The sequence below is a fragment of the Gossypium hirsutum genome, chromosome D10, assembly GCF_007990345.1.
Source record: "Gossypium hirsutum isolate 1008001.06 chromosome D10, Gossypium_hirsutum_v2.1, whole genome shotgun sequence".
NCBI classification, from domain to species: domain Eukaryota; kingdom Viridiplantae; phylum Streptophyta; class Magnoliopsida; order Malvales; family Malvaceae; genus Gossypium; species Gossypium hirsutum.
Genome location: NC_053446.1, coordinates 21,744,103 through 21,770,710, shown reverse-complemented (window position 1 = coordinate 21,770,710; position 26,608 = coordinate 21,744,103). Strand labels below are relative to the sequence as shown.

At 33.0% G+C, this 26,608-nt stretch overlaps 2 protein-coding genes and 1 pseudogene across 3 annotated transcripts; 1 reads left to right on the top strand and 2 right to left on the bottom strand.

Annotated features, from left to right (window-relative positions):
• Positions 1-16,614: 16,614 nt before the first annotated feature.
• Positions 16,615-18,971, top strand: LOC107914616 (40S ribosomal protein S4-like). The gene is made up of 5 exons (XM_016843569.2): positions 16,615-16,746; positions 17,325-17,402; positions 17,494-17,674; positions 18,106-18,203; positions 18,328-18,971. The coding sequence occupies exons 1-5, from the start codon at positions 16,744-16,746 to the stop codon at positions 18,754-18,756; spliced, it is 789 nt and encodes a 262-aa protein (XP_016699058.1). The 5' UTR covers positions 16,615-16,743; the 3' UTR covers positions 18,757-18,971.
• An 830-nt stretch (positions 18,972-19,801) lies between these two features.
• On the bottom strand, positions 19,802-22,419 carry LOC107914614 (54S ribosomal protein L51, mitochondrial). Of its 2 annotated transcripts, none has more exons than XM_016843567.2 (4): positions 22,282-22,419; positions 21,575-21,654; positions 20,294-20,400; positions 19,802-20,157 (listed from the first exon to the last, which is right to left on the bottom strand). In XM_016843567.2, the coding sequence occupies exons 2-4, from the start codon at positions 21,652-21,654 to the stop codon at positions 19,985-19,987; spliced, it is 360 nt and encodes a 119-aa protein (XP_016699056.1). In that variant the 5' UTR covers positions 22,282-22,419; the 3' UTR covers positions 19,802-19,984. The 2 variants fall into 2 exon arrangements, with proteins under 2 accessions (XP_016699056.1, XP_016699057.1); XM_016843568.2 differs by lacking the exon at positions 22,282-22,419 and adding an exon at positions 22,055-22,274.
• Positions 22,420-23,473: 1,054 nt separating this feature from the next.
• Positions 23,474-26,372, bottom strand: LOC107915195 (protein JINGUBANG-like; annotated as a pseudogene).
• Positions 26,373-26,608: the final 236 nt, after the last annotated feature.

Here is a 26,608-nt window from a genome sequence, read left to right as displayed (position 1 = left end):
CCAACAGCAATCAACTTCCCAATTTTGATGGATCAAATTGAATCGAGCTAAACTAGGAAATATATCTTGATGACTCAAGACTTATCTTAAGTCATTTGAAGATTTTCTTTATGCATATTATCCTACTTATTTCGAGGAAAGATTGATTGTAAAATATATAGTATGTTAGCAAGTCTCAATTGTTTATAAATTATGGAGACTTGTATAGGTTTTGTATTGAACCGAGAGCATTGTATCTTGTTCATTGTGGAATATTTATTTGAGTACATTGAGTGATATAATAAAGTGTGTGACTTGGTTAGTGTCTTAAGTTTTCAAAGGGAAAACTTAGAAGAGAGATATTTAGATCTTAGGTACAAATGATAGAAGTCTAAGCTAGTGAGTGTCAGTGTCTTATTTTCTGCTTACAAATATTGATTTTGGACTCAACAATTGGTATTGGAACTTTCCACTAAAAACACCTAGTAGACATCTGGTATTGATATTTGTTTGCAATAGAAGGTTCTTTAGTGTCTCGTCTCCCTATACTTAATGGCAAATTATGCCTACTAAAAGGTCAAGTTGACTACCTTTATTAAAGTTACAAATGAAAGAGTCTAAAGATCTATTCTAAATGGTTAGGAGCATCCGTTTACCGAAGAATCAGGTGTTAAGACACTACGTAATTGATTACCTAGTGTTTTGTATTTTGTTGTTCTTCACTTGTCACTTGGTTCAATTATAATTAAACTAATATGTGAACTCATGTCAACTTTTGAAATGATTTTTTTCCTTATTTCTTTATTCTAATTTTTTCTCAATAACAAACTTAAAAGAAGTAAGTTGTAACATCTCCAATATGCATTGAGTTGGGAATCGTGTTAAATCAAAAGTAAATATGTTAGAATTTGATAAGGTTATAAAATAGAAATTATTATTACTGGTAGAGGGGGAAATATATATTGAAGGTAATTGAAAAGGCTTGTATATTGTGAGAAATAAATCTAGGGTATCGAGTTAATTGTAAGAGAGTGAAAAGTAAAACAAAAAAAGAAGAGTTGGAATGATTAGATTAAATCGAAGGAAAAAAGGAGGAATGATTAGAGGTGGAATTTTACTAAAAGGAAATAGGACTCATGAATGGCATTGTAGAGAAAGTTGAGAGATTAAATTATCAATACTCAATTTAGATGACTATGGAAAGAATAATGATTAAGGACTAAATTGGTGTAAAAGTATGATTGGTGGAAATATTTTAATATTTAATATTTTTAATTATTAAATTAATAAATATTATTTTATAATAGTTTATAAAGATGATAAAATTCATTCATCTTTTCCCTATTCTCTCGTTACTCTCTTTTCTCCATCTTTACAACTTTTGTTTTTATTACAAATAGGTCATTTTTCATCATTTCCAAGTCTTCCAAGCTTTAATTTATCTTATTTCTTTCATGGATATTTAGTGAAATCAATAGAGAAGCCTAATACCTATCTTAGTTTCATGACAAGTGTATCCATAATTATCTTGGAAGAGAGAGAAAATAAGAATTAGGATTTGAACATAAGAAATTAAGGTAAGTGTGATAAGTTGTTCCATAGATTTCATGTTAGTTTTATTTAAAGAGTATAAATATGATATTTGATTATAATTTTGATAAGTAAATCTTGTATGTTTTGATATGAAAATGAAGAAACAAAAGAGAAGTGATCAACAAGTTGGAGACAAAGGCAAAGACATAGCTAAAGAGTAGAATAAAAAGAAGAATAAAGCTTGATTCCAAGCCTTTGGTAGTAAGTACAACAAGAATTTACTTACTTAAATAATATCCAAGTATTGGATTTTGTTAGATTAATTATACTAATAGTTATGTGATTAATTTTATACATGATTATGTTAATATTTAATATGAGATTAGTTAATGAATCTGTTGAAATTTATTGGATATTAATTATAAGGTAATATTACCTTTTGTATTGAAAGTGTGGAAAAAAGGGACTAATTTGTAAAATAAGGAAAAATGGACATGAAAGGTGAAAAATATGCTTGAATATATATACAAAGTAATATATGTTATTGACTGACTTGTATAATGATTTTGATCTGTTATGAGAATGATTATTGAGTTTTGAATTGATAGAGGCTAAATTGAAAAGTATATAAATTTTGTTCTGAGATGTAAATAATAAATTGCTTCTGTTATATTTGCCCATGAAAATAATATATAAACTAGTAGGATATAGATGACATGCCATTATGAAACATTTAGCGCTCTCTTTGCTCTGACATCACACTTTGGTGTTGCTTTGTTCTGATTAAGCACTTCGATGCTATTCTGTTCTAACATGACGCTTGAAGTGCATCCCTATACAATTTTCCTATATTCTACGTGTTCTGTTAAGTCTACATTGGGCTTCAATTGAATAATAAAAGACTTTGCTTAGAATAATATGGCAAGATTATGTGGTAGTGATGGAATGATAATGATTGAGTTATAGTATGGAGTTACTAATACTAATATATTTTATACTTATTTATTACAATGTTATTGTACTAGGTTTTCAGTTAATTAATAAAAGGTAAGTTGTAACACCCCTAACCCGTATCTGACGCCAGAATAGGGTTATGGAGCATTACCAGACTTACAACTTAAACAATCATGCATTTCATAATCAATTATCACTCAAATCAAAAACCATTCAAATACATTCATATAGTCTCTAATACGAGCCCTCGAGGCCCCAAATAGACATTTAAAGTGACTCGAGATTAAACTGAGTACTCAAGAAAATTTTAGAAAAACATTGAAATCTTTCAAAGTGCAGGAGACACACGCCCGTGTGGTCAGGCTGTGTGTCTTACACGGCCAAGAGACACGCTTGTGTCTCAGACCGTGTGGACATTCAAAATGAGGACACATGGTTGTGTCCCAGCCCGTGTCCGACCCTGTGTAACTCACTGACTTGGGTCATACGGCCAACCACACGCCCGTGTGCCAGGTTGTGTACCTTTCGAAATGGCCTCACACGCCCGTGTGCCAGGTCATGTGCTAGGTCGTGTGAAAACTAAAGGGTATACTGACTTGTGCCACACGGCCAAGCCACACACTTGTGTGCTAGGCTGTGTGAAGCTACAGACTTGATTCCTATAGAAGTATCAGGGGACACACGGCCGTGTCACCTGACCGTGTGTCACACACGGTTGAGACGCACGCCCGTGTCTCTACCCATGTGGACAAAAATAGGCCATATTCCAAGCCATATTCCTCACCCACATTGGTACCAACCTATACATATCAATTTGCAAATAATCATGGCATAAATAAGCACTCAAAACCAACCAGTATCAAGTTTATATCATGTACTATCCACACATACAACATGATATCTATAAGCATATTCACATGACCACTTTTAAACATACCAAATATACTTCCAAAGTCTACCTAAATGGTCAATCACATATATGAGACATTGTGCCTAAAACTTAGCATTCATACATATCTAAAACACAACCATTTAGTGCCAACACACAATCTCACAAGCAAGGCATTCATATAGCAACTATACACCATATATCATAAGGCCATTTACAATTTTTTATATATCAACACATATACCATTTTCAAGCCAAATCAATTGGCTAAATACACAACAAAACATATAGGCCACATTAGCCAAAATACCTATACATGCCATTTAACCCAAAATATAAAGTCCAAAGTACCAAAATAAGAGTTTGATAGTGTGACGCAATCTCCGTCAACTTCCAAACTGAGATAGCTTCCGAATCACTATAAAACACAGAAATTAAAACAGAGTAAGCAATTAAGCTTAGTAAGTTTGTATGACTAATAAATACAACTTAGCAAATCATCCACAATTTAGGTAAACAAAAATAAAAGCATAGATGCAACTTAATTTGGACCAAAGCCTATCACACAATCACAATCATGTTAGCCATGTATTTATATATAAAATATAAATCACTTCTCGTATTTCACATAAATACCTATACTAGTTCAAATCGAACTCATGTAACCTCAAATCATCACTGTGCCTGTTGAACTATTTGGAATACCATCAGATACTCGGGTATCTTACACAGTAAGTGCCAATATATGGTCGAAACCACCTCTATCTCATATCTCATATAGATGCTCACTTTCGAGCCACCACTGGGTCTGCTCACACAAGCTGTAAAGTAACTGCAACACATGCCAGAAACTCAGCCACTGGTAGGACCAGCACCTAAAACACGGTAACCCCTAATGACATGTCATTTGTATTCTATCTATTCTTAAGGTTCAACTGGGATCCAATCCATAAGTCGTTGAATCTTCATCGAGTATTTTCGTAGAGTCATATCATTACAATTATAATAAATCAATTAAAACACGTATAATTTAATGCCTATTAACATACAAACTTACCTCGAATTAGTACGGAGAAAATCGATCGATCAATCCACTACTTTATCTTTGCCTCGATCTAATTCTGAACGTGACTTTTCTTGATCTAAATAATAAAATTTAACTAATTTAATTCTCAATCCATTCAATTTAATCCAAAATTCATGTTATGGAATAATTATCATTTGTCCTTATACTTTTAACTTCTTTACAATTTAGTCCTTAGGCTCGTAAAATGAATTTTATGCAATTTTGCCCCTAACCAAGCCTAGCTGAATTTCATATACATCCATATAGCCCATACATTTCACAATTTCACACATTTAACACAAAATTTTCACATTTCACAATTTAACCCCTAATTGGCAATTTCATTAAAAATCCCTTAACAAAAGTTGTCTAGTCAACAACAAGGACTCATATTCTTCCATTAAACTTCAAAAACAACTAAAATGCTCTCATGGAAAAACCCTAGAATTTCAACCATTTTGCAAATTAATCCCCTAATTAGCTAGGTTAAGCAACAACGATTCTAAAAACATAAAAATCAATAAAAATGAACACCAAAATCACTTACATGCAATGGCTTTTATTAAGCAAAATTTTCAAGCTTCAATGGCTCCTCTATGCTGAAATTTTTGGTTGGTATATGTGTGAGGAAGATGAGTGTTTTGTTTTATTTTATTTTTATCTTTAATTGACTAATTACCTAATTACCCTTACCTAACTTAAAAATTTTCAAAAAATACCATGCCATTCACATCCACTATCTCAATTAGTGGTCTAATTACCAAATAAAGACCTCCACTTTAAATTTCTATAGCTATTTAACACCTTTTTCTAATAGAACCCAACTTTCACACTTTACGCGATTTAGTGCCTTTTCACAAATTGAGCATACAAACGGTAAAATTTCTTAACAAAATTAATACCATAATTCTAACATGCTGTAGATATTAAAATAATATTAAAATAAATTTTACGACCTCAAAGTTGTGGTCACGAAGCCACTGTTCCTATTTCACTGAAAACAGGCCGTTACATAAGTTTCATTCTCATTGTATTTACTAACCTTTCACAAGTTTACTCCATTTGTAATGACCTAGTTTCTAATGGTGTCAAAAAATGCAGTTTTGGGACCTCCTTTCCATAAATTGAGTCTGCAAATATTAATTTGGGATATTAAAAAGTTATTATATAGATGAATTGAAATTGGATAAGTAATTTAGTCAAAATTATAGCTAATTAAGACTCAGGGAATAAATTGTAAAAGTTCGATTGTTATAGATTTTTCAATTAGGAAATGGCTTGGGGAATTAAATTGCAATTAGCCAAATGTATAAAATTGTAATTAAATCCTTGGCAAATATGAGATAGTGGACGGTAAAGACAAAATCCATTAAGTAAAATTTAAACTAAATTATGTTAAGTAATTAAGATTTATTAAATTAATTAACCTTTAATCATCTTATAAATAAGATGATAAGTGAAAGGAAAGAGAACTTCTCATCTTCATCCTTCCTCCTTAACTGATTGTCCATTGAAGAGAAAAGAGAAAAACCACTTTTAAGGTTTGACAACCCACCATCAATTAGGAAATGCAATTAAGTCCTTTTCTTATAATTTTATAAATTTGAAGACACGAGAACTTGATTTAGTTAGCCCATGTACGATTTTTTGAAATTGTTAAAGTTTTAGAAAGCTTCCTATAATGGCCTGAATTTTCAGTGGTGTCGGAAAGGTGATTCGAGGTCACTAAATTTGACAAGTGAGTAGAAAATATTATTAATTTAGTGAGAATAAGTTAAATGTGAAGTTAGGAAAATTATTTGAAATAGTGAATAGTGTACTAGAAATAAATATTAAAATAATTAAAATAAAAAATAAGGTATCGAGACCTCGAAGATTTTAAACCTAGCCATAAATATTTTTATAAATATTTATGGAGTGTTAAAAAGTTAGTATTAAAGTTTCGTCAAGAAATTTTAAAGTTCTGATAGTTAATTGAACAAAAAGGACTAAATTGTAGTAAATGTAAAATTATGGGAAATAATTAAATAGCTTAGATGATAAAAAAAGAGGGCTTAAAAGGCAAATAGACCCAAGGTCTATTTGGGCTGGACGGCAAAGGTACAAAATCAACAAGAAAATAAGGAGAATTAATGGCAAAATTGAAATATTACAAAATTTACTTAATAAAGCTAGGATTGAAGTGGAATTATCTAGACTTCTCTTTATTTTTCTGCATTCTCATCAGTAAAAACACCATAAAAGGGTATTCTTTAAGCTGGTTTTTCATATTTTTACTGCAAGTAAGTTCATATGGCTGAAATTTAATGATTAAATGTTAATTTCATGAATGATAGAGTGTATGATGTATATATTTGTTGATGGATTGAGAATAAAATAACAATAAGAAAACCGAATAAATGATCAAATTGAGCCGAACGTCGGATTTGAGTACTTTTGATCAGTGACAAGTGATAAGTGGTAGCTTTAGCTACACTTATCTGATCAGTGACAAGTGACAAGTGATAAGTGGTAGCTTTCGCTACATTTATCTGATCAGTGACAAGTGACAAGTGATAAATGTGATCTGTGTAAGATCGTGGCAGGGCTGTGACTTCGGAAAGTGATAAGTGATCATATGCAATACCATAGTTATACTATGGCAAAGTGGAAGTGAAGTACTCAATTTTCCGTAACCGTTCCCTAATTTGATTAAGGATGGCAAGTGATAAATGGGCCCAAAAGAATTATAGTAAATGGATAAGTGGTAGTGAGTTTATACAAGGGGACTCACCAATGATTGTGGTTGACAGGTGAACTTAGTAATGGTGTATAATGTATAAGTGTATGAATGTTTGGTAAGATTTATGTTTTATGTCTATGAACTTACTAAGTTTCTATAAACTTACTTGAGTGTAGTCAATGTCTCATGTAAATTGACGTGAAAATATACGGAGGATCGGATCAACACTGAGGATCACACTATCCAGATTATCTCCGGTTGCTTTTGTAAATTTCCTTTTTGATTTATATGGCATGTATATAGTTTGATGATTATATAAATGCCAAAACTTGTTTAATGAATATGTATTAAAGTAAAGAGTGATGAATATGCTAAATGGTATAATTATAATAGAAGTATGTTTTGGGCTTTGGGGACCCATTTAAAGGACATTATGACATGTTTCGGTAAATGAATAGTAATTAACTCGTAATAACAGAAAAATTAATTCGGTAAACTTCGATAATGCCTCGTACCTTATTCTGACAAAGAATATGGGTAGGGGGTGTTACACTTCCATTGTTGATTTTTTGAAGAATTAAGTGTGAAATTGATAGAAATTAAGCTTAGATTTTGAAAAGCACTAAATTGTAAAGCGTAATTGATAGTTTCGTACATTAGGGACCAAATAGAATAAAATGCAAAATTGTTATGAAATTTTGGTAGGATTAGAAAGTAGAAAGTCCCTAATGAATATATGTGAAATCAAATTTTAATCTGAAGGTCTAGATCAAAATTTATGATTGTCCCGGGTTTAAGGACTAAATTAAATAAATTGAAAAATATGTATGACTTCGTATATTGTGATTTGGTATGGAATGTGATATTGTGTTATTGTAAAATTATTATTCGTACCTAAAGACGACAAAGAATCGTCGAGAGGGAAAGGAAAAACGAGAGTCGACAATGAGTGACGCAAGCTATTAGTTTGTAAATCTATGATTCAGATCAATTTAATTGTTGCATATTTATGATGTTTTGCATAGTATGATTCATATAAAACGGTTGTTTGAATTAAACTAATATGATTGTGATTGATTATCGAGATAAAGGACTAAATTGTATAAAATGAAAAGTAGTGTAGCTTAATGATTTATGGTGTTTCGTATGAAATTGAGTCGAGATATGTTATATGACTTGATGAAATGATAAATTGATAATAAATTAAGATTGATAGAATTTTAATTGAGTTATATAATATAATCGAAAAATTAGTTACCTTATTAACTGTTCGGGCAAAGTTGAATATAGTTGGCATGCCATACGATAGGTTGTGTAACAACCCATTTTTCAGTGGTGTCAGAAATGGTGGTTTCGAGGACACAAATTTGACAAATGAGTTCGTAAATGTTATAGAATTACTTTGAAGTTTGATTTAATGATTTTGTTAATTGAACGAATAATTAGGTTCAAGTGGTAGGCCCTTAAAGTCAAGTGGTTTTAGAAAATGAGGGATCAGAATCTTGTTTCTATAAATTGAGCTCGTAAATATTTTTATTAAATATTTACGGAGTTATTATTTTAGTATGTGAAGGTTCTGTTCAAAAATTTTAATGTTCGGATAGTTAATTAATTGAAAATGACTAAATCGTAAAAAATGTAAAACCTAATCGCTATGGAATTTTATGGATTAAATGGTTTAGTTGTTATAAGTGAATGGATTTAAAAGGAAAATATACCTTTTGTAGTATAAATGTACGGTTAATGGCTAGGAAATTTGTTAGTTGAATGAAATCATTAAGCGTTATATAGTAATTAAGTTAAAAATAAGCATAAGTTATAGAAAAATAATAAACAAACTATCATCTTCTCTAACCTAGAGCCACCAAAAATAGAAAATAAGAAAAAATAACACCGTTGAAGACTTTAAAGTTTCGGTTTAGCTAGAGTGCATGCATGTAAGTCCATTTTCACCTCTTTTTTTTAATGATTTCTATGTTTCTGTAATCGTTTGAGCTTAATCTAGCTAACCCGATAGTCAATTCGTAAAATATCACCAAATGTAACTTCTCCTCCATTCTTTGGCATTAGTTCCATGAAATGACTATTGTTATCGATCATGGGTCTAGAGCATCCACTATCAAGGTACCATGAGTTCTTCTTAGAGTTGCTTGTCTTGAAGTAATGTTCTTCCTTCTACAAGCACAAAGTTAAACTTTGGATTTTGGTACCCAAACTTTCTTGGGTTCATTAGCATTAGTCTTAACAATTTTTGTTCCCTTAGGAATCCACTTCTTTAAATCATCATCATTTTGAGATGTGTTTAATTCTTTTGGAATCCACACACTTTTAGTGAATTTGCTCCTAGATGTGAGCTTCCTTAGAGAACATACTTGTCTATCATGCCACTTTTTGTGACAATGTGTGCATGAGAGTGAGGCATCATAAATATAGCTTGGTTTCTCAAAGAAAATTTTAAATTTTCTTTCTCTTTGTAATTTTACAAAACCTAAGCCACTCTTGTCAAATAAGGCTATTTGAGATTCAAGCATATTAGTTTTTGTTGCCCTATATGGAACATAAAAAAGGAATTATCCAAGTTCTTATTCTTTAAAATCAAATAATCAATTTGAGTTTGCATATCATTAAATTTCTTTTTTATTTCCTCTTTAGCTATGATTAGAGACTTATTTTCCTCCTTTAATTTTGAAATCATTTTCTTATATTTGGAGTTAATAGTCTCAAAATCTATAGCTAACTCATCAAAGGCATATTGTAATTCTTCAAATGTATATTAATTTAATTCACTAGAATTTAGGATTACCTTTGGTTCTTCAATAGCTATAAAACATAGGTTGGCAACTTCATTGTCCTCATCACTATCGGATAAATCGCAATCGCTCCAAGTTGCCATCACGAATTTTTTCTTTTGTTTTAATGCCCCTTTCTTCTTTAATTATGGGCAATCAAATTTAATGTGACCCAGCTTTTTGCACTCATAGCAAATGATTGAGTCCTTTTCCTTCTTGCTTGGTCCACCCTCGATGATGTTTCTTTTTAGGAATCTTTTGGCTTTGTTGAACTTCATGAATTTTTTGAATTTCTTTGCAAACATAGTCATCTCCTCCTCCTCCTCATCATTACTAGAGTCTTCATTCTTCTTACAAGTTGTTGATTTGAAGGCAACTCCCACTTTTTTGGAGATTCTTTGATTTCTTGTGCATTGTGATTGATCTTCATTTCATATGTCAACAAGGAACTAATGAGCTCATCAAGGGAGAGTGAGTTGAAATCCTTTAATTCTTCTATTGCCGTCACTTTAGCTTCCCAAAACGTTGGGGGACTATTCAACATCTTCTTCACCATCTCCTTGTTGGGATAGATCTTCTTAAGGGCTTTGAGACCATTGATGATGTGGGTGAAGTGATTGGACATCTCATTGATTCCTTCTTACATTTTTGCTTTTTTAAAAGTTTATTTTATCTAACACTTTAAAAATAATTTTCAGGACTTATAAATAATTTTTGCAAATTTAAGTAGGGATTTTTAATATTCTTTTTGTTATATCAAAATACTTGAAAAACTAGAGCTAACATAATGTATAGGTGATTCATATAGAGCATTTGGTATAATTGTGGCATATGTATATATTGATGTATTGGATGAGATTTGGTATATGATGTACTTGTATTGGTTGACATTAGAAATCATGTAATTTGTATGCAATTGATTATAACTTATGTTATATTGATTTGAATCAAGGAAATATCATTGAGCTTTATCACTCAACGTACGGTTTGTTTCTCGTGCGTAGGTATAGGTACATCCCGAGATCCCGAGCAGTGAATCTAACACCCAGCTAGAGATCTCTGACTCATCATTGTTTGTAAAGTCTCTTTTTGTTTGTTATACAACATGTACCTAGCTGGAGTCAGTTTTGGTATAAAATGTGAACTTGTGAATATTCATTATTTGAAATGGTAACTTGAGAATGTCAATCGATTTGAATTCCTATACTAGTGATTGGTACTTAATGAAATTGCTTAAAATATTACCCTAGTAATAATCTATATATATGAATGAATATGTAAATTTGGTAGTTGCTAAGAATTTTCATAAATGTAACATTTTGGCATGTCTTTTATGAATCCTAATGCATGAATGATAAGATGTGTTAGAAATGTAGATTTGAGAATGGTGTAATTGAGTTGAAATGGTATGTAATTGAAGTGAACTTGTTTCTAGGTGGAGCTTGTTGGTGTAAAAATGATACCATTTAGAAACAATATGTCATGTCGAGGCATCGAGCGTTTGTCGTCGCCACGACACCAAGTTGTCATAGCACGACGCAACGTCGAGTATTGATCATTGCAACGAGTCAGTATGTTGTGCCGCAATGAGGAATCCCCTGACATTGCGATGTTAACTCAGTATTTTTAATTCTTTACAATTTGGTCCCAACTCGACCTTGGGTTAGCAATAGAGCTTTCGTAAGCTCGTATAAAACCCAAAAAATGAATGTTTATTGTATTGTATGCATGTATGCTTACAATTAATTATTAAATGGAATAAAACAAAATTAGTTTTATAGTAGTTACTCCGACAACAGATCTGACACTTTGTAGCTCAAACTTGACGATCGGGTCGGGTAATAGGGTGTTACAACGTTATTTTTAATGCATAGGTAAATACGTGAAGTGAGGATTTTTCGAGGATTAGTCTCTTCACATCCCAAAAGCTAGGAGAAGAGTATGTTATCTCCACTATTTTTTTTAATTATATGACATATACCTAAGTGAATGTTTATGTAAGTAAATAGGGAACTAATTAATTTCCACACTTGTGTTTGATGTGTTTTGGTGAGTAAATATAAGGTATTATTTGGTATATGAGTTATGGTTTGTGTTTGGAATGATTATGAATGATTTTGGTATGATTTGGATGCGATTGAAAACATAATTTTTAGGTCTCCTGTCCCAGGTCTCGAGACATGTGAAGTGTGTCTTGAGTTATACAAACTTCGAAGCTAAAATCCTATAGTAATTGAGCCATGTCTCGAGACATAAGCCCTTTTGTCTTGAGACGTGCACTCATTTGTCTCGAGACAGGACAACATTAAAGCTAAACTTCTACAGTGCCATGGTAATGTCTCGAGACTTATAGGCCTTGGTCCCGAAACATACAAACCTGTAGTTGAGAATTTTTATTCAAATTAAATAAGGTTCGAAACAAATTTTATAGGCAATTAACCTTTATTAACAACCTAATTATATTCCTAAAAGTGTAAAAAAGTCTTGGATTCACTATTAAAAGTGTTTGAAATCGTAAATGTATGTTTAGTGTTAAATTAACATTTGTTGCTTGAGTTCACTCGAGTAAGGGGTGTTACATAAGCATAATACAAAAAAGGATGGGGGCTTACAATAAGCTGAACAAAAGAGAAAAGTAAAAGAAAAGGGAAGACACCATCTTCCTAAAAGAAAACCTAGCACGACCACTATTGACAACTCCTGTGGAATAACCACACCATCAAAACCTTCATGAAAGACCTTATTATTCTGAGATAAAATTCAAGAAGGAGCCAAGAGCTTAACAAGGAAGGAAATGGAAGAGAGATAAAAAAAGAAGAAGAAGGTGGTTTGAAGTGAGCTCTTAGCTACCTAACAAATTTAAAAAAAATTGTGTTTGAGAGTTTAAGGAAAGAAGCTTACAATGAATGCCAAATATAAATATATCGCTTAGTTTTTTTATCAAGTTCAAAGAAGAAGTATAGAGTAATTTAGGGGAAATATGTTTTTATTTTTTTATATATGTTATTGAATCATAATAAAATTATTATATTTTGTTAAAAATATATTTATTATACTTTTGCATGTATTGCATATTTAACATTATTACTAATCTTAATTATTATTTAAGTGCTTGTTGAATTGGTGTTGCGAGTGTTGCAAGTCAACTCAACATCAATTCGACCAGGGAATGTACTACTAATTTAAAATTTAAACAATAATTAAATATTATTATATAGTGTTTTATCTTTTTAACATTTATATAAGATCTGTAAAAGAAAACTAAACCCATAATAAATCTAAAAAAAACATATACATAGTGAGATCTAAACCTAAAATATCGAGTATTTTAAATCTTAAACACTAACATTTTAACCAAAGAGTCATTATTATTTTATAAAACCTTTTACATAAAATTTGTTTTTTAACCATATCTTTGGTTTGCCATAGTTATAAATTACATTTTTTATTACTTTTAATATGTATTCGTCACACAGATTTACATATGCCCTAATTACAAATAATGCATAAATTACTTAATTGTGAAAATTAAAAAAAGAAATTTAGGGTACAAGACAATTTAGATTTTTGTGTAAAATAAGCGTACCCATATATGCTCACCTACCCTTAAAGTTTGTAAAAAAATTCGTAAACCTCCTTTTAAGATTTACTTATTAAACAAATTTTAAATGACAAGACAATTATACCGTTGTTATTATTTCTCTATGTATTTTCTATTTAATTTATTTATTTCTCTATTTAAAATAATAAAATTTAATTACATATTAAAGTACTATGTAATTAAATATATTTGATTTCAATTAAAATTAAATATTTCAAATTTATATTTAAATAAGTTATATATTAATTTTGATATAAATTTATTAAATTATTTGTATATAAAAATTATTTGCAATTCACCTGGTTGAGATTGTGGATGACAGGGAGCACATATGGTTGTATTAATATTAAATAATTTGTTGTACTTACTTCGGTAAGATTTATCGTTTTAGCACGTTGAACTTATTAAGCTTCAATGAGCTTACTTGTGTTATTTTCTGTTCTTGTAGATACTTTGAAGGTTGGACGGTCGGATCGACACTGAAGTCACACTATCCACTCATTTTCGGTAGTTTTTGGAACGTTCATTTCGGATTATATGGCATGTAATAGGCTTGTATGTCATTATTATTGTTTTGATATGTAAAATGTTAAAGTATGATTTTAAGTACAAGTAGGTAACCTAATATGATATGTGAACTAAGGAAGATGTTTTAGTGCAAATATATGGTATGTGTTAATGAAATGTTGTGATTGAGGTGCCTATGTTTGGCATATTGGTTGAGTGTTAGATGGTGTGATTTAACATACTTTGAATGATAGTTCTTTTTGTTGTAAAAATTGTATATACTTGTGTCAATGAGGATACATTGGTTAGGCACTTAGGATTGTTGATTTAGCATGTTTTAGCTTGTTTAATGTCACTTTGAATAGGTCTTTTAGCTGGTAAATGGATTACCTAGAGTCAAAGTACTTGAAATGGTAAACTTGTTGTTTAAGGTTCATTTTGAGTTCACACGGCCTGAGACACGGTCGTGTGTCATTTGATGAGTTCTTTAGGGTGCAAGTCAGTGAGTTACACGGCCGTGTGACCCTACTTAGAGAGTTACATGGGTGAGGACACGGGTTGGGACACGACCGTCTGTCCTTAGTTCGATTGTTACATGGCCTGAGACACGGGCGTGTGTCTCAATCGTGTGAGGCACACGGCTTGGCCACACGACCGTGTGACCCTGTTTTGCAAATTTTGCATATTTTTACTAAACTTTCCAAACTATTTCAAATTGGTCCCAAATAGTTCCTAGGTTATTTTTAGAGCCTTGAGGGCTCGATTTAGGGGCGGCATGCATGTGTATGAAAGATTTATTATGTGTTTATAGTATTGAATGGTATAGTGTAAAATGTTTCTAATTGTTCAGTAATACTCTGTAACCCTAATTCGGTGACGGAGACGGGTTAAGGGGGTTACACTAGCACACAGCCTGGCAAACTGACATGAGACCTTACTCATTGAGTTACACGGGTGAAGACATGGGCTGGGACACAGTCGTGTGTCTCTTGGTCGAAAATTACACGGCCTGAGGCTATGTCTCACGACCGTGTGACCCCTGTTTCCAATTTTTGCTACTTTTTCCCTAACTTTCCGTTTTGTTTCAAATTAGTCTCGAATTGTTTTTAAACTATTTTAGGGCCTTGATGGCTCGATTTAGGGACGAAATGTATGTGACTGATCGGTTCATGATATATTTAAGTTATTAAATGTTATGATGTTTAAATGTTTCCGATTGTACAGTAATACTCTGTAACCATAATCTGGCAACGGAGACGGGTTAGGGGTATTACAATAAGTTATATATTAACTTTGATATAAATTCATTAAATTGTTTGTATATAAAAATTAATTAGTTAAAAGCTCAATTCGGAAAGAAATTGATTAAAATAAAAAAATAAAAAGGACTCATTTTAAAATTAACTTTATGATTAAATTGAAGTTCAAATATTTAATATGTACTTACATAAAAATGGTAAATTACACCATTAGTTATTAAACTATGAGTAAGTTTTTGTTTTGGTCACTTAACTAAAAAAGTTACAATTTGATCACTGAAGTATTCAAAAGTTTTCATTTAAGTCTTGGCCGTTAAAATCGATACTATATGACTTTCTTTTTCGCATTACCTACACTAATTGAAAGCTCTCTTTTCCCTTTTCTTTTACAATTCAATTTTTTTCATGAAACAATTTTAGATGTTATGAATCTACAAATCAAAATTCAAACAACTTTTTTCCAATCTCCAACATTGATTGTCAGATCGATTTAGATCTAAGGTATGTTCTTCTACTTGTCAATGGGTACTGATCAATCGTATCGATTGCCGAAGCATTGCTTAGAACTCGCTGGTGAAACTTTAAAAAAAAAACTTAACAACTTAGTGACTTAATAAAAACTTTTTAATAGATCAATGACTTAAATAAAAACTTACAAATAGTTCAATGATCAAATTATAATTTTTTTTTAGTTAAGAGACCAAAATGAAAACTTAACCTATAATTTAATGACTAATAGTGTAATTTACCTAAAAATTATTATTATATATATAACTATGATTCATAATGGTTTTTAAACAACAATTTTACATCCAATTACGCTCTATCTTAATGGTATGTTTATTGCTATTCTTAATTTATATTTATTCTAATTTATAATTATAATTGTAGGTGTAACTTTAAAAAAAACTTACATATATTAATTAAAAATATATTATGCATAATGTAATTTATAATTATATTTAATAATAATTAAAATATTTTTTATAACTAATTATAAATTTATTATGTTAATCAAATTTTTTTTATATATTTACTTCCTTTCATACGAGTGTAGCATCACATTTTCTAGTATTTGTTTTTTAATAAAATGCTTAGAACTACCAATAAACCCTCACCAACCCTTAAATAAGAGGATAACGCGCTTCAGCGCACTCGAACCCATATCCTCCTGCATTGGTAACAATATTGATGTCAACTGAGTTAAGACTCAATTAACTTTAATAAGAAATTATTAAATATAAATATTGCAGATAAATTTTTTTTTACTTGCAAATTTTCTTTTAGAAAAGTTGGGCTTTGATCCGACCCGTTAAAATCAAGTCGATTTAAACCCTCAATAAGCCCATATAAAAGTTAAAACAAAGCTAGGGTTTTGTCTCCCTCTTGCTCGTATTTTCTTAAGAAAGAACAACTTTCAGCGGAAACAGCCGCTTCCTCCAACATGGTTAGCTTCTTCCTCTTTTTTTGAACCTCAAATCGCTCACTTGGATTTGTTCCCACTCTTTACTTATTAATTCAGTTCTCATATTTCCTGCTGTTTGCTTTAAATTTTCTTTTAAGATTTGTTTGATGAGTTTGTTGAATCATTATATACTTTGTACATCTTTCTATGAAAAATTGAAAAAAAAGTGTTTCTTTTGTTTTTATAACGCTGATTTTGGCTTCTGGGTATTTTTGGGGTTATTTACAAAATTATATTTGATTTTTGTCTGGTCAATATCTTATTACTGTTGTATGACAATAGCAGCTTTATACTTCTAAATATTGTTTTACATGTGATGGAGAAATAAGAAGTTTAGTTGCTGAAATTGGAATGTTAGATCAAATGTTTGTTGTTGTTTTCGTGTTATGGTAGTTTTAAAATGGTTTGGGTTTCTTTGATAATTGGTTTATAATTGAGTTTTTTGAATGTGTTAACTCTCCTTTGTTTTAAATTTGGGTCCATGTATTGTTTTTAATGTGAAAACTCTTGTGCTTTAAACAATATAAATTTTGGCTTTATTTAAAGTTTTCTTCTTACAGGCTAGAGGGTTGAAGAAACACTTGAAGAGGCTCAATGCCCCCAGGCATTGGATGCTCGACAAGCTTGGTGGTGCATTCGTATGTTGTTTTCCCGAGCTTTCTTTTGGCTTCCTTACCAGTTCGATGCTGCTTCATTTTAATTTTGTATTCATTGTATTTGTTAATGCAGGCGCCCAAGCCATCGTCTGGACCCCACAAGTCGAGGGAATGTTTGCCACTTATTCTTATTCTGCGAAACAGACTGAAGTATGCTTTGACATACAGAGAAGTGATTGCTATTCTTATGCAAAGGCATGTTATGGTAGATGGGAAGGTTAGGACTGATAAGACCTACCCTGCAGGTTTTATGGGTATGTGGGACTTGCCATTGTGAATCAATTAAAGTACTTGTATTTTTATTCATATTATGAAGTCATATAAAGTGGGCTCTAGTATCTCAGATCTCTGCATGTCTTGGTAAAAGTCACTGTTGCTTTTCCTCTGCATTTTTCTTGAAATACCTGTATTGATGCATATATCCGGGCATGGGTTTGGGGATAAGATCTCCCAAATACATGTAAAATTTGGAAATACTGAACATACTTTTGTTAGAGGCATACTTGTAAGTCACTCACATTTGAGTCTGACTAAGTAGCTAAAAGTATTTTGCACTGGTCCAGGGTTCACTATTTTATCCTAGGTTTTGAAATTCATGGGTTATTACTGGTACCATGTACTTCACTCACTGAATCTTTTGGCTGAAATTCATGGCTCTTAACTGTCCCTTGTTTCTTACTACCAGATGTTGTGTCAATTCCCAAGACAAATGAGGACTTCCGTCTCCTTTATGACACTAAAGGTCGTTTCCGCCTTCATGCCATCACTGGTGATGAGACTAAGGTTTGTATTAATGGGACATTAGCTTGTGATGTTTTATGTTACTGTTCGATATTCATTATCGACTTTTACCCTGTTGTTGTCTTTTAATGATTTGACATAGTTTTGTTGAATTCATACTCCGCAGTTTAAGCTCTGCAAAGTTAGGTCTGTCCAATTTGGCCAGAAGGGTATTCCATACCTGAATACCTACGATGGACGCACAATCCGTTACCCAGACCCTTTGATCAAAGCCAACGACACCATCAAGCTTGACTTAGAGAGCAACAAAATTGTTGATTTCATCAAGTTTGATGTTGGGAATGTTGTCATGGTCACTGGTGGAAGGAACAGGGGACGTGTTGGAGTGATTAAGAACAGGGAGAAGCATAAGGGTAGCTTCGAGACAATCCATGTACAAGATGCTGCTGGACACGAGTTTGCAACTCGTCTAGGCAATGTCTTCACAATCGGTAAAGGAACAAAGCCATGGATTTCGCTTCCCAAGGGCAAGGGTATCAAGTTGTCGATCATTGAGGAAGCGAGGAAGAGGCTTGCTGCTCAGGCTGCTGCTTAAACCTATCATATCTAGAGTTTTTTTTTTGTCGAAAGACTTGTTGGATGAATGCTGGCTGGTCCTGTCCTAGCTTCTGTAGGGTTTTACGGATTTGCTTTTTATTAATGTTTTTTTTTCTATGAATTTAGTTTAGTTACTCATTTGGTTTATGTTATATTTTAACTATCATTTATCACATTACAGTTCTTTCTGAAATCTATTGTTTTACTTGGATTCGTCCTTGTCTTTTGTGATAAGTTCCTTTATGCTAAGGCTAAGGCATGGTTTTTGAAACTGGATCAGTTGGTAGGACTGAAAACTGGCCTGCTCACTGGTCTGCAATGAGAGAGAAATCGGTTCATCCGTGAACCGGTAAAAAATTGACTGGGTATTTTTATTTTCTGGTCCAGGTATATCCTAGCCCGAAACCAAAAAAACATTTTTCAGCCCAAACAACTTGAAACCGGCCCAAAGTATTTAGCCCAAAAATCTAAAATAATAAAACAAGAGAAAAAATAAAAGTAAAATTAAATTAAAGGCAGGGGGTTGGGTTCTCTTCTCTGCCTCTGCCCTGCTCTACTGGTTGCTCTCCTATTCTGAAATGAAAATCTGAAATAAAAGAACTGAAAATTCCGGACTTAAAAGAGTAAAGGAGGGGAGGGAATGGGATTTTACTTAGTAAATGAGAGTGAGGAAGAGAGAGCTTCTTTTCCATTAGGATAGACTAAATTTTGAAAAAAAATCCACTTTCTCCGCCTCTTTGGTAATTCTTTGGTAATTCTCTACCTCTTTTCCTACTGCCAAACATAGTGTTATAGATTTTTCTTTCAGTCTCTCCTATCTTAATCAGTAGTTGAAGGTTCAATTCTCACTCTGAGTATAGAGCAACTTTAAAATTCGTAACTAACATCTACCTTTTAATGGGCCTATAGTTCTATAATCGCTCCGATAGATTCTTTGAGAAAAAAAAACTTCCAGCTTCAGATTAATTTTTGTCAAACAAGGATGCATCAGCATTAAACAATCACTTCATGAGTAAATTAGTGGAGCAGGAAAAAATCAAAAGTAAAAAAAATTATTAAATATTTGGGTCCAATCATCTATTACGACATCATTAGGCTTTGTCCATTACACAACAGTTTCATTTACCTCCAACGAGGGGAATGTTTCGGCAAAGTTGCCTTCATGGCTAAATAGAACAACAAAGAAACATACTGACAAAATTTTGAACAACCTGTACTATTGTGTCTCAAAATTTCACATCAGTTGCCCATGTACCTTGCACACTGGGGTGTTTGGTTACATGCCTTGTCTTCAATTTCACCACCTTTCTTCCCAATGCGTTTCTTAGTCTGGTTGCATAAAGAAGGATATCTTCAGGAGTCATATTCTTCACGCATACCACCCGCTCGTTTTTGTTCTCTGAGAAATTGGCAAGATATATGTTTTAAACGGCTGAAATGATTTTGAGAGAAAAACATGCATGTTCATATAGATATGGCTAAAAACCAATGCATGCGTGTATGCATTGTCTAAAACTCATCCAAGAATAACTTACTGTAAAAGCCCTTCAAATGTGGATGCTGCCCACGAATGAGCTCAGTAACCACCTCGAGCTGAGGGTTTTTCTCTTTAAAAGTCGGTAACTCCGACTCCATAAATGCCCTGGCATACCAATGTCAAAATTACCATGAAATTGAGAGTGATTTTGAAGAATTCAGCATCCATTTAAAGGAGAGGAACCATATTTGTACATGCTTCTCGTTATTATTAATTATAACAGTTGAACTTGAGACTACCATGGCATGAGTCGAAACCAAATGTTAACAAACCATCCTATGGCCTTGTTATTTACCTTACTTGAAAGGCATCTCAGTATTGTATTATTAAGTCATTAAAAAACCTTATTCATGTGATAACGACTAGCAAAAGCAGTCCATTAGATCTTACCATCCCTGCAACATATTATTTACAAGAATTCCTAAAGCCAATTCCCTCTCCAGCAAGGCCCAGAATAGCCTCAGTCACAAGACAAAAGAAAAGGGTGGGAAAAGTGCTTCTCTTTCTTTTTATTTTGGTCCCAAAATACTTCAATGGACGATTAACAGCAAAGTTCAAATTTTCACTACTCTTTCACCAGGTAGCAGTGACTATCGGGGCATACACATGTAGAGATGACTTGAGTACCCTAATGTAACCCGAAGTGCTAAGCATTCAAATGTAGTTGTACAAATATTAAAGAAAGCAGCCTGTCTCAAGATGCAATCCATCATCATCCATGATATCCTGCTTAATCTATGAAATCCCACAACTTTGGTGATCATATATTTAATCACCTAAAACTCGATTCAGATCATCCATAATATCATCAACTATCAAACCATCACATAATGTGCAGATGAAAGTGACACGAAGCTTAATACTAGCTTGATATAACGGTGTAGAAGCAAATTCATTCATTATTAGCAAATTAGCCAGCCTAAGTATACTCAGAAGTGGTTCGATAGTTTAATTTATTTATAGATACGAGTCTTCACAGTGTAAACAAGGATGATACCTAAAATTGAAATGCAAATCTTAGCACAAACTCTAGGCCAAAAATCAAGAAAACATTTAACAAAAAGGGACCTGCTTTATTAGGCAAACAAAGACGAGAAAAACACATTGCAATGTTCAGAAAAGAGAAATGCAACAAACATTGAAATTCAGAAAAGTACTTCACTCAAGAGGTGCCAAGCAAATTTACAAAAATTAATATTAGCCAGAAAGTTAAGAAGATAATACTCGAGGGGTTTATATAAAATTTAACAAGTGGAAAACAAGAAAGGTTGAATCATACCTGATGCCCCTGCTACTCCCTCCCCAATCACAATAGCTTACTATCAGTTTTTTAAGTTGCCAAACTCCTCGCAATGCCATCTGCATTTTCGAAACATAAACAAATTATTAAGTAATTATATGTTTAACCCATTTTTGTTTCTTTCTAAATAGCAATACAGCCAATAACAAAAGAATTACACCCTTTGTTTTTTGCCAAAAATTTCCATAAAATTTAGAATATACTCCTTAGTAAACGGAAAAAAGAAATGAATCCATAATAATTCAAGGCACACTTCTGTTCCTGTTTCAGATTGCAATTAAGAAATGAAGTTTCTGTATTTAATCAAAAGGTCTAGCTACATATTTACTCACAAGTGAACAAAGACAACAACTCAGTCGAATCCTAAAACATGAAAATATTGAAATTTTATAAAAGATAAAGATCCTTGGAAACCATACAAGTTTGAAGAAAAGAGGAAGAGGATAAAAAAAATACAACCTTTGAGAGGGATTTGAAATTTCACTACAAAGAGCTGAAAGTTCGAAAAAGGAAAACCAAAACTCAACTAATTCAATTTATTCAACCCAAACAGATATAATAGCCAAAAAAAATCAAGGAAAAAGGGATAACACCGGTAGCAACGAAGCGGCAATGGCTGAACCAATGGTCTACAAATGAATAAAGAGTAGAGTAGCCAATGGTCTAGAGATGCATGAGTGACTCACCTATGATGCCGCGAAGTTACCCTCAGTTGTGAGTCTCCAAAGTGAAAGATACGGCGAAATTGGAAGAGACAATAGAAAAAGGAAAAATTAACTCCATAGGCCCAATAACTTGGGTTGAGACATTGGGTCTAATAAGATTTTAAGCTTATTAGGCCATTTCATTCTAATAGAGGTGCTCATGGGCCGGGCCGGGTCAGGTTCAGGTTGGGCCTAGAAAAATTTCAGCCTGCATCCTAGGTTTGGGCCCGGTTTGGCCTGAAATATGGGCCTGAAATTTTGTCCAAGCCCGGCCCGGGAAAAAATTTCTAAGCCCTAGCCCAGCCCGGCCTATTTTTTAATAAACATAAAAAATTTATTTTAAAAATAAAATTTTTTTTAAAAAAGTATTTTAAAAGTATTTTAATAATAAAAAAATAAAAAATAAAAAAATTTGTTATATTCGGGCTAGGCCAGGCCGGCCCGGGCCCGGGCCAAAAAAATGGTGCCCGAGGCCCGACCCGTTTTTTAAATGGGCCTCATTTTTTGTTCAAACCCATATTTCGGGCCTATATTTTTACCCGAACCTTCTTATATTTCGAGCGAGCCATCGGACTGGGCCAGGCCGTCCGGCCCATGAACACCTCTACATTCTAATATTAACAAAATTTCGATTTTGTTAGTATTGGATTGATTTGGATAATAATTATTTTTTATTTTAAAAAATAATTATATTTAAAAAAAAGATAATATAAAAGACAAGTTGGAACCATAAACAATAAATGAAGAATTGGGCAAAACCATAAGGTGAGAGGAAGACCACATGTTATAATTGTATATGATGAAACTCAAACTCGAACTTTAAAAGTTTGGAGGCTAGCTTTTGCTAAGACTTCGGAAAAAAAATGCTATACAAATTTAATTTTTTAAGTTTAAAAACAATGAACCAAACCTACGGAATATGGAATAAATTAGGATGGGTTCAATTATTTTCGGTTTAATTTTAATTAAGATTATATTTAATAGGTTTAATTATCAAAATGTTCTACCTTAATCATATTTTTTACCCAAAATTTAATCAAACAAATCTTTACCTTTTTTTACCCAAGTTAATAGGCGTTCCACATTCATTCAAATTTGAGTTATAAATATAATTGCTGGTATAAAATATTTTTGTGGGTATAAAGTAGACAGACAAAATTGCAGGAGTCATATATATGATTAACAATTTTTTTTTTTTGACCAGGATATGATTAACAATTACACTGTACGTTAGTGGGAACCCAACCAAATGATTTAAACTCCCTAATCTAACTCAAAATAATCATTTTTTACAAATCCTCCACTGCCCCTTTTTGTACGACTTACACGCCACACCTTGAGGACTCCATCAAGGCTCCCGGTGCAGATGGTGCAACCATCTTCAACCTCCTCCCCTGCATGTCCCAAAAATGCTGTCACACATCTGATGGGTCCCCTGTGCCCAACCAAAACGGCTAGACATACATGTTGACCATCATGTTCCCTGCTCCACACCCTGCTAGATGAGTCTGCTGACCCACTGATTACATAGTTAGACACACTGGCTAAACACATGACTGCATGAGTGTGACCTTGGAGCGCACCACCGTATTGCAGTTGGCCCGATGCCCAGCCTTTCAGCCAGTAATGTACATACCCGTCGGTGCAGCCACCGTATAAGACTCCCCCGTCTGCGGTTAGTGTTAGAGTTTTGACGGGTGAGCATTTGGCTGGTAAGGTTACCATGAGTGAATGTGGCCATTCACCTCAGCAAAAATTGCGCCGCCAAACTCTGACGGTGGCGTCATCGGAGGCGGTGTAGAGTATTCCATCGTCGGCCACCACGATGGCGTTGATGGGTTCGGAATGTGCAGGGATATTCTCAATGCATTTGAGGTCTGATATTCTCCAAACTTTCACGGTTTTATCAACAGATGCTGAGTATAGGATGTTATCTGATATATTGATTGCCAATGATGTTATTGGCCCCATATGCCTCGTCTGCAAACCAATTGATCAATGTCTGTCAAATTTGTAATAAAATCATATGCAAAGTATACCTAAATAATGTAAAAATCACAAATGCTATAAACAGTAAAGGGAGGGAGCAAAATATCAATTTCTGGAACCGTTCATACATTAATTACTCATGCAACTCTAATTTCCTTATTTAAGAACTCACCATATTCATCTTTGAACATAAGTGTCAAACACGAATAATTAAAAAGAAAATAAAAAATCGAAGTAAGCATAGATTGAAACTCGAAAGCTAGCTGATTTTCATTTCAATCTTCCCAACCATATCTCTCTGTGAACATTTATTTAGAGAGAGAATTGACAACGATGTCTGTTTCTGCAGTATAAATTAGAAGTTGGTGACTACGTTTTCATCAGTGAAATGCCCTAACCTAATATTACTTGCTATAATAACTTAACCAAATTTTGAGAAAGTTAGTGCAATTTAAGGTCATAAAGAAGATAACCAATATCTATAGCCAATAAATTGTGTGTCAAAGGTGTGAAACTGTGACATGATATCCCCTCCCCCCTCGCCCTTCTTCCATATCATTCTTCCTTTTCTCGGTCAATCAAAGTTCCTAACAACGTTCACATATAAGATCAATGAAGGTACACTCTTTTCCAATCCATTGAATGTACACTCTTTTCCAATCCATTATTCAATTTTATGCAGTATGCCCATCACATTACATGTTTATAGCAAGAAAAGAAACTTTAGATTGGAAATTTCAGTGCATCACATTTAATGCAGAAAGCTTGATATTTCTAAAATCAACTTAGGCAGATAGTAGTTGAGAGTTGAATCTAAAAGGGACCCCATTTACTTTCTCTGCTCCCCCATATGCTTGCTAAGCATTCACTCTCCCTATCATAAAGAACCCTTCATGTTCATTATTAGCCATGTTCCTCATTTTCAACCAAAACTCACCGGTCGGTTACCCCCACAACAATTCTACTTTAGTAGAACTCGAATGCATCTTGGATACGGGTATAAATCTGACACGAATATATTCGAATTTTATAAGATTTTTATGTGCTTGGAGGGTCTCTGAAGGCTCATTTCCCATTCCCAAAGTATTACACACACGTGTTCGACGTCAGAGTAAAAGCAACTTAGCTTAAAATTGCTAAAACAAATAAATATCATAAATGCATAGCGCAAGATGAACAGCTAGCTATAGAACATTACCATTTTATCTTTACTGGAAATGTAGCTCCGGACATAGCCGCTGATCCGGGGAATTGTTGCCAACTTGATATGCTTCAGTGTACCATCCCATGTTCTTCGCCACACCCGAATCTTGGTATCACCATAGGCTGCAAAAACCCTTTCATGGGATACCGCAAGAGCAACAACCGTAGATGCTTTAGTCTTTAACACTCCACACTCCGAAAACTCAGGCAACTTCCAAATACGTATCAAGTTTGTATCGGAACCAGTGTAAATGATACCATTCGAGATAGCTATGGATAAAATCTGGCCATCTTTTTTAAGGACCGAAGATAGGCATTTATAGGAAGCATCAAGGCTTATGTTGTGGTTTGAAGAATTGGGGTTGAAAGTGCGGAGAGGTCAGGATAAAGGAGAAGTGTGCAGAGAAGGAGTGCTGTAACGAGGTGGAGAGCAATGGAAACCATTGAAGGAGGCTTCTTTGGTGGAGAGGCTTCTCAAGAAGCATTGAGCTGTGGCGTCTCTTAGTGCAAAAGAGTGGTTTGGGGGAGAGTTTGAAGGGTCTAATGAAGCCATCTTTTTGTGATGAGTTGTTTCTCTTATTGTAAAAGATGAGCAGTTTGGAGGTGAGTTGGGGGAGTCCATTGAGGCCATCTCTCTCTCTCCAGTGCAATGCAATTGAAAGAGCTTTGTAAATGATTTCTGTTGTGTGGACCTTATGGCTGTCTAAATGCAAAGAAAATACATTTAGTAGCAGTGATTTCATGATGGAAAGAAAGGTCATCAAATCTGTCGCAAAAACAAATGCTAGTACTTATTGTGGTCACGAACATGTAGGCAATGTTACATATTGTATTAATGGCATTTCCAACTAAACTTCTGGAAAACATAAATCATTCTCTAGAGGTTTTTCCTTAAATAATATAATACCTACTTCTATTCAAACTGTACAAACCCTTAAATTAGAAGAAATATGAACTTTAAATTCATGGTTTTTCTTTTTGTTACAATAACATTTGTGCCGTTTGATAAAACTCAATAAATTATTTCCTAGAGTTTTTTTTAAAAAACTAATATATGAGTTTCATCTACAATACGTTGAGTTTTGGTGAACATGGTAGGGCCGGATGATCTTGATAC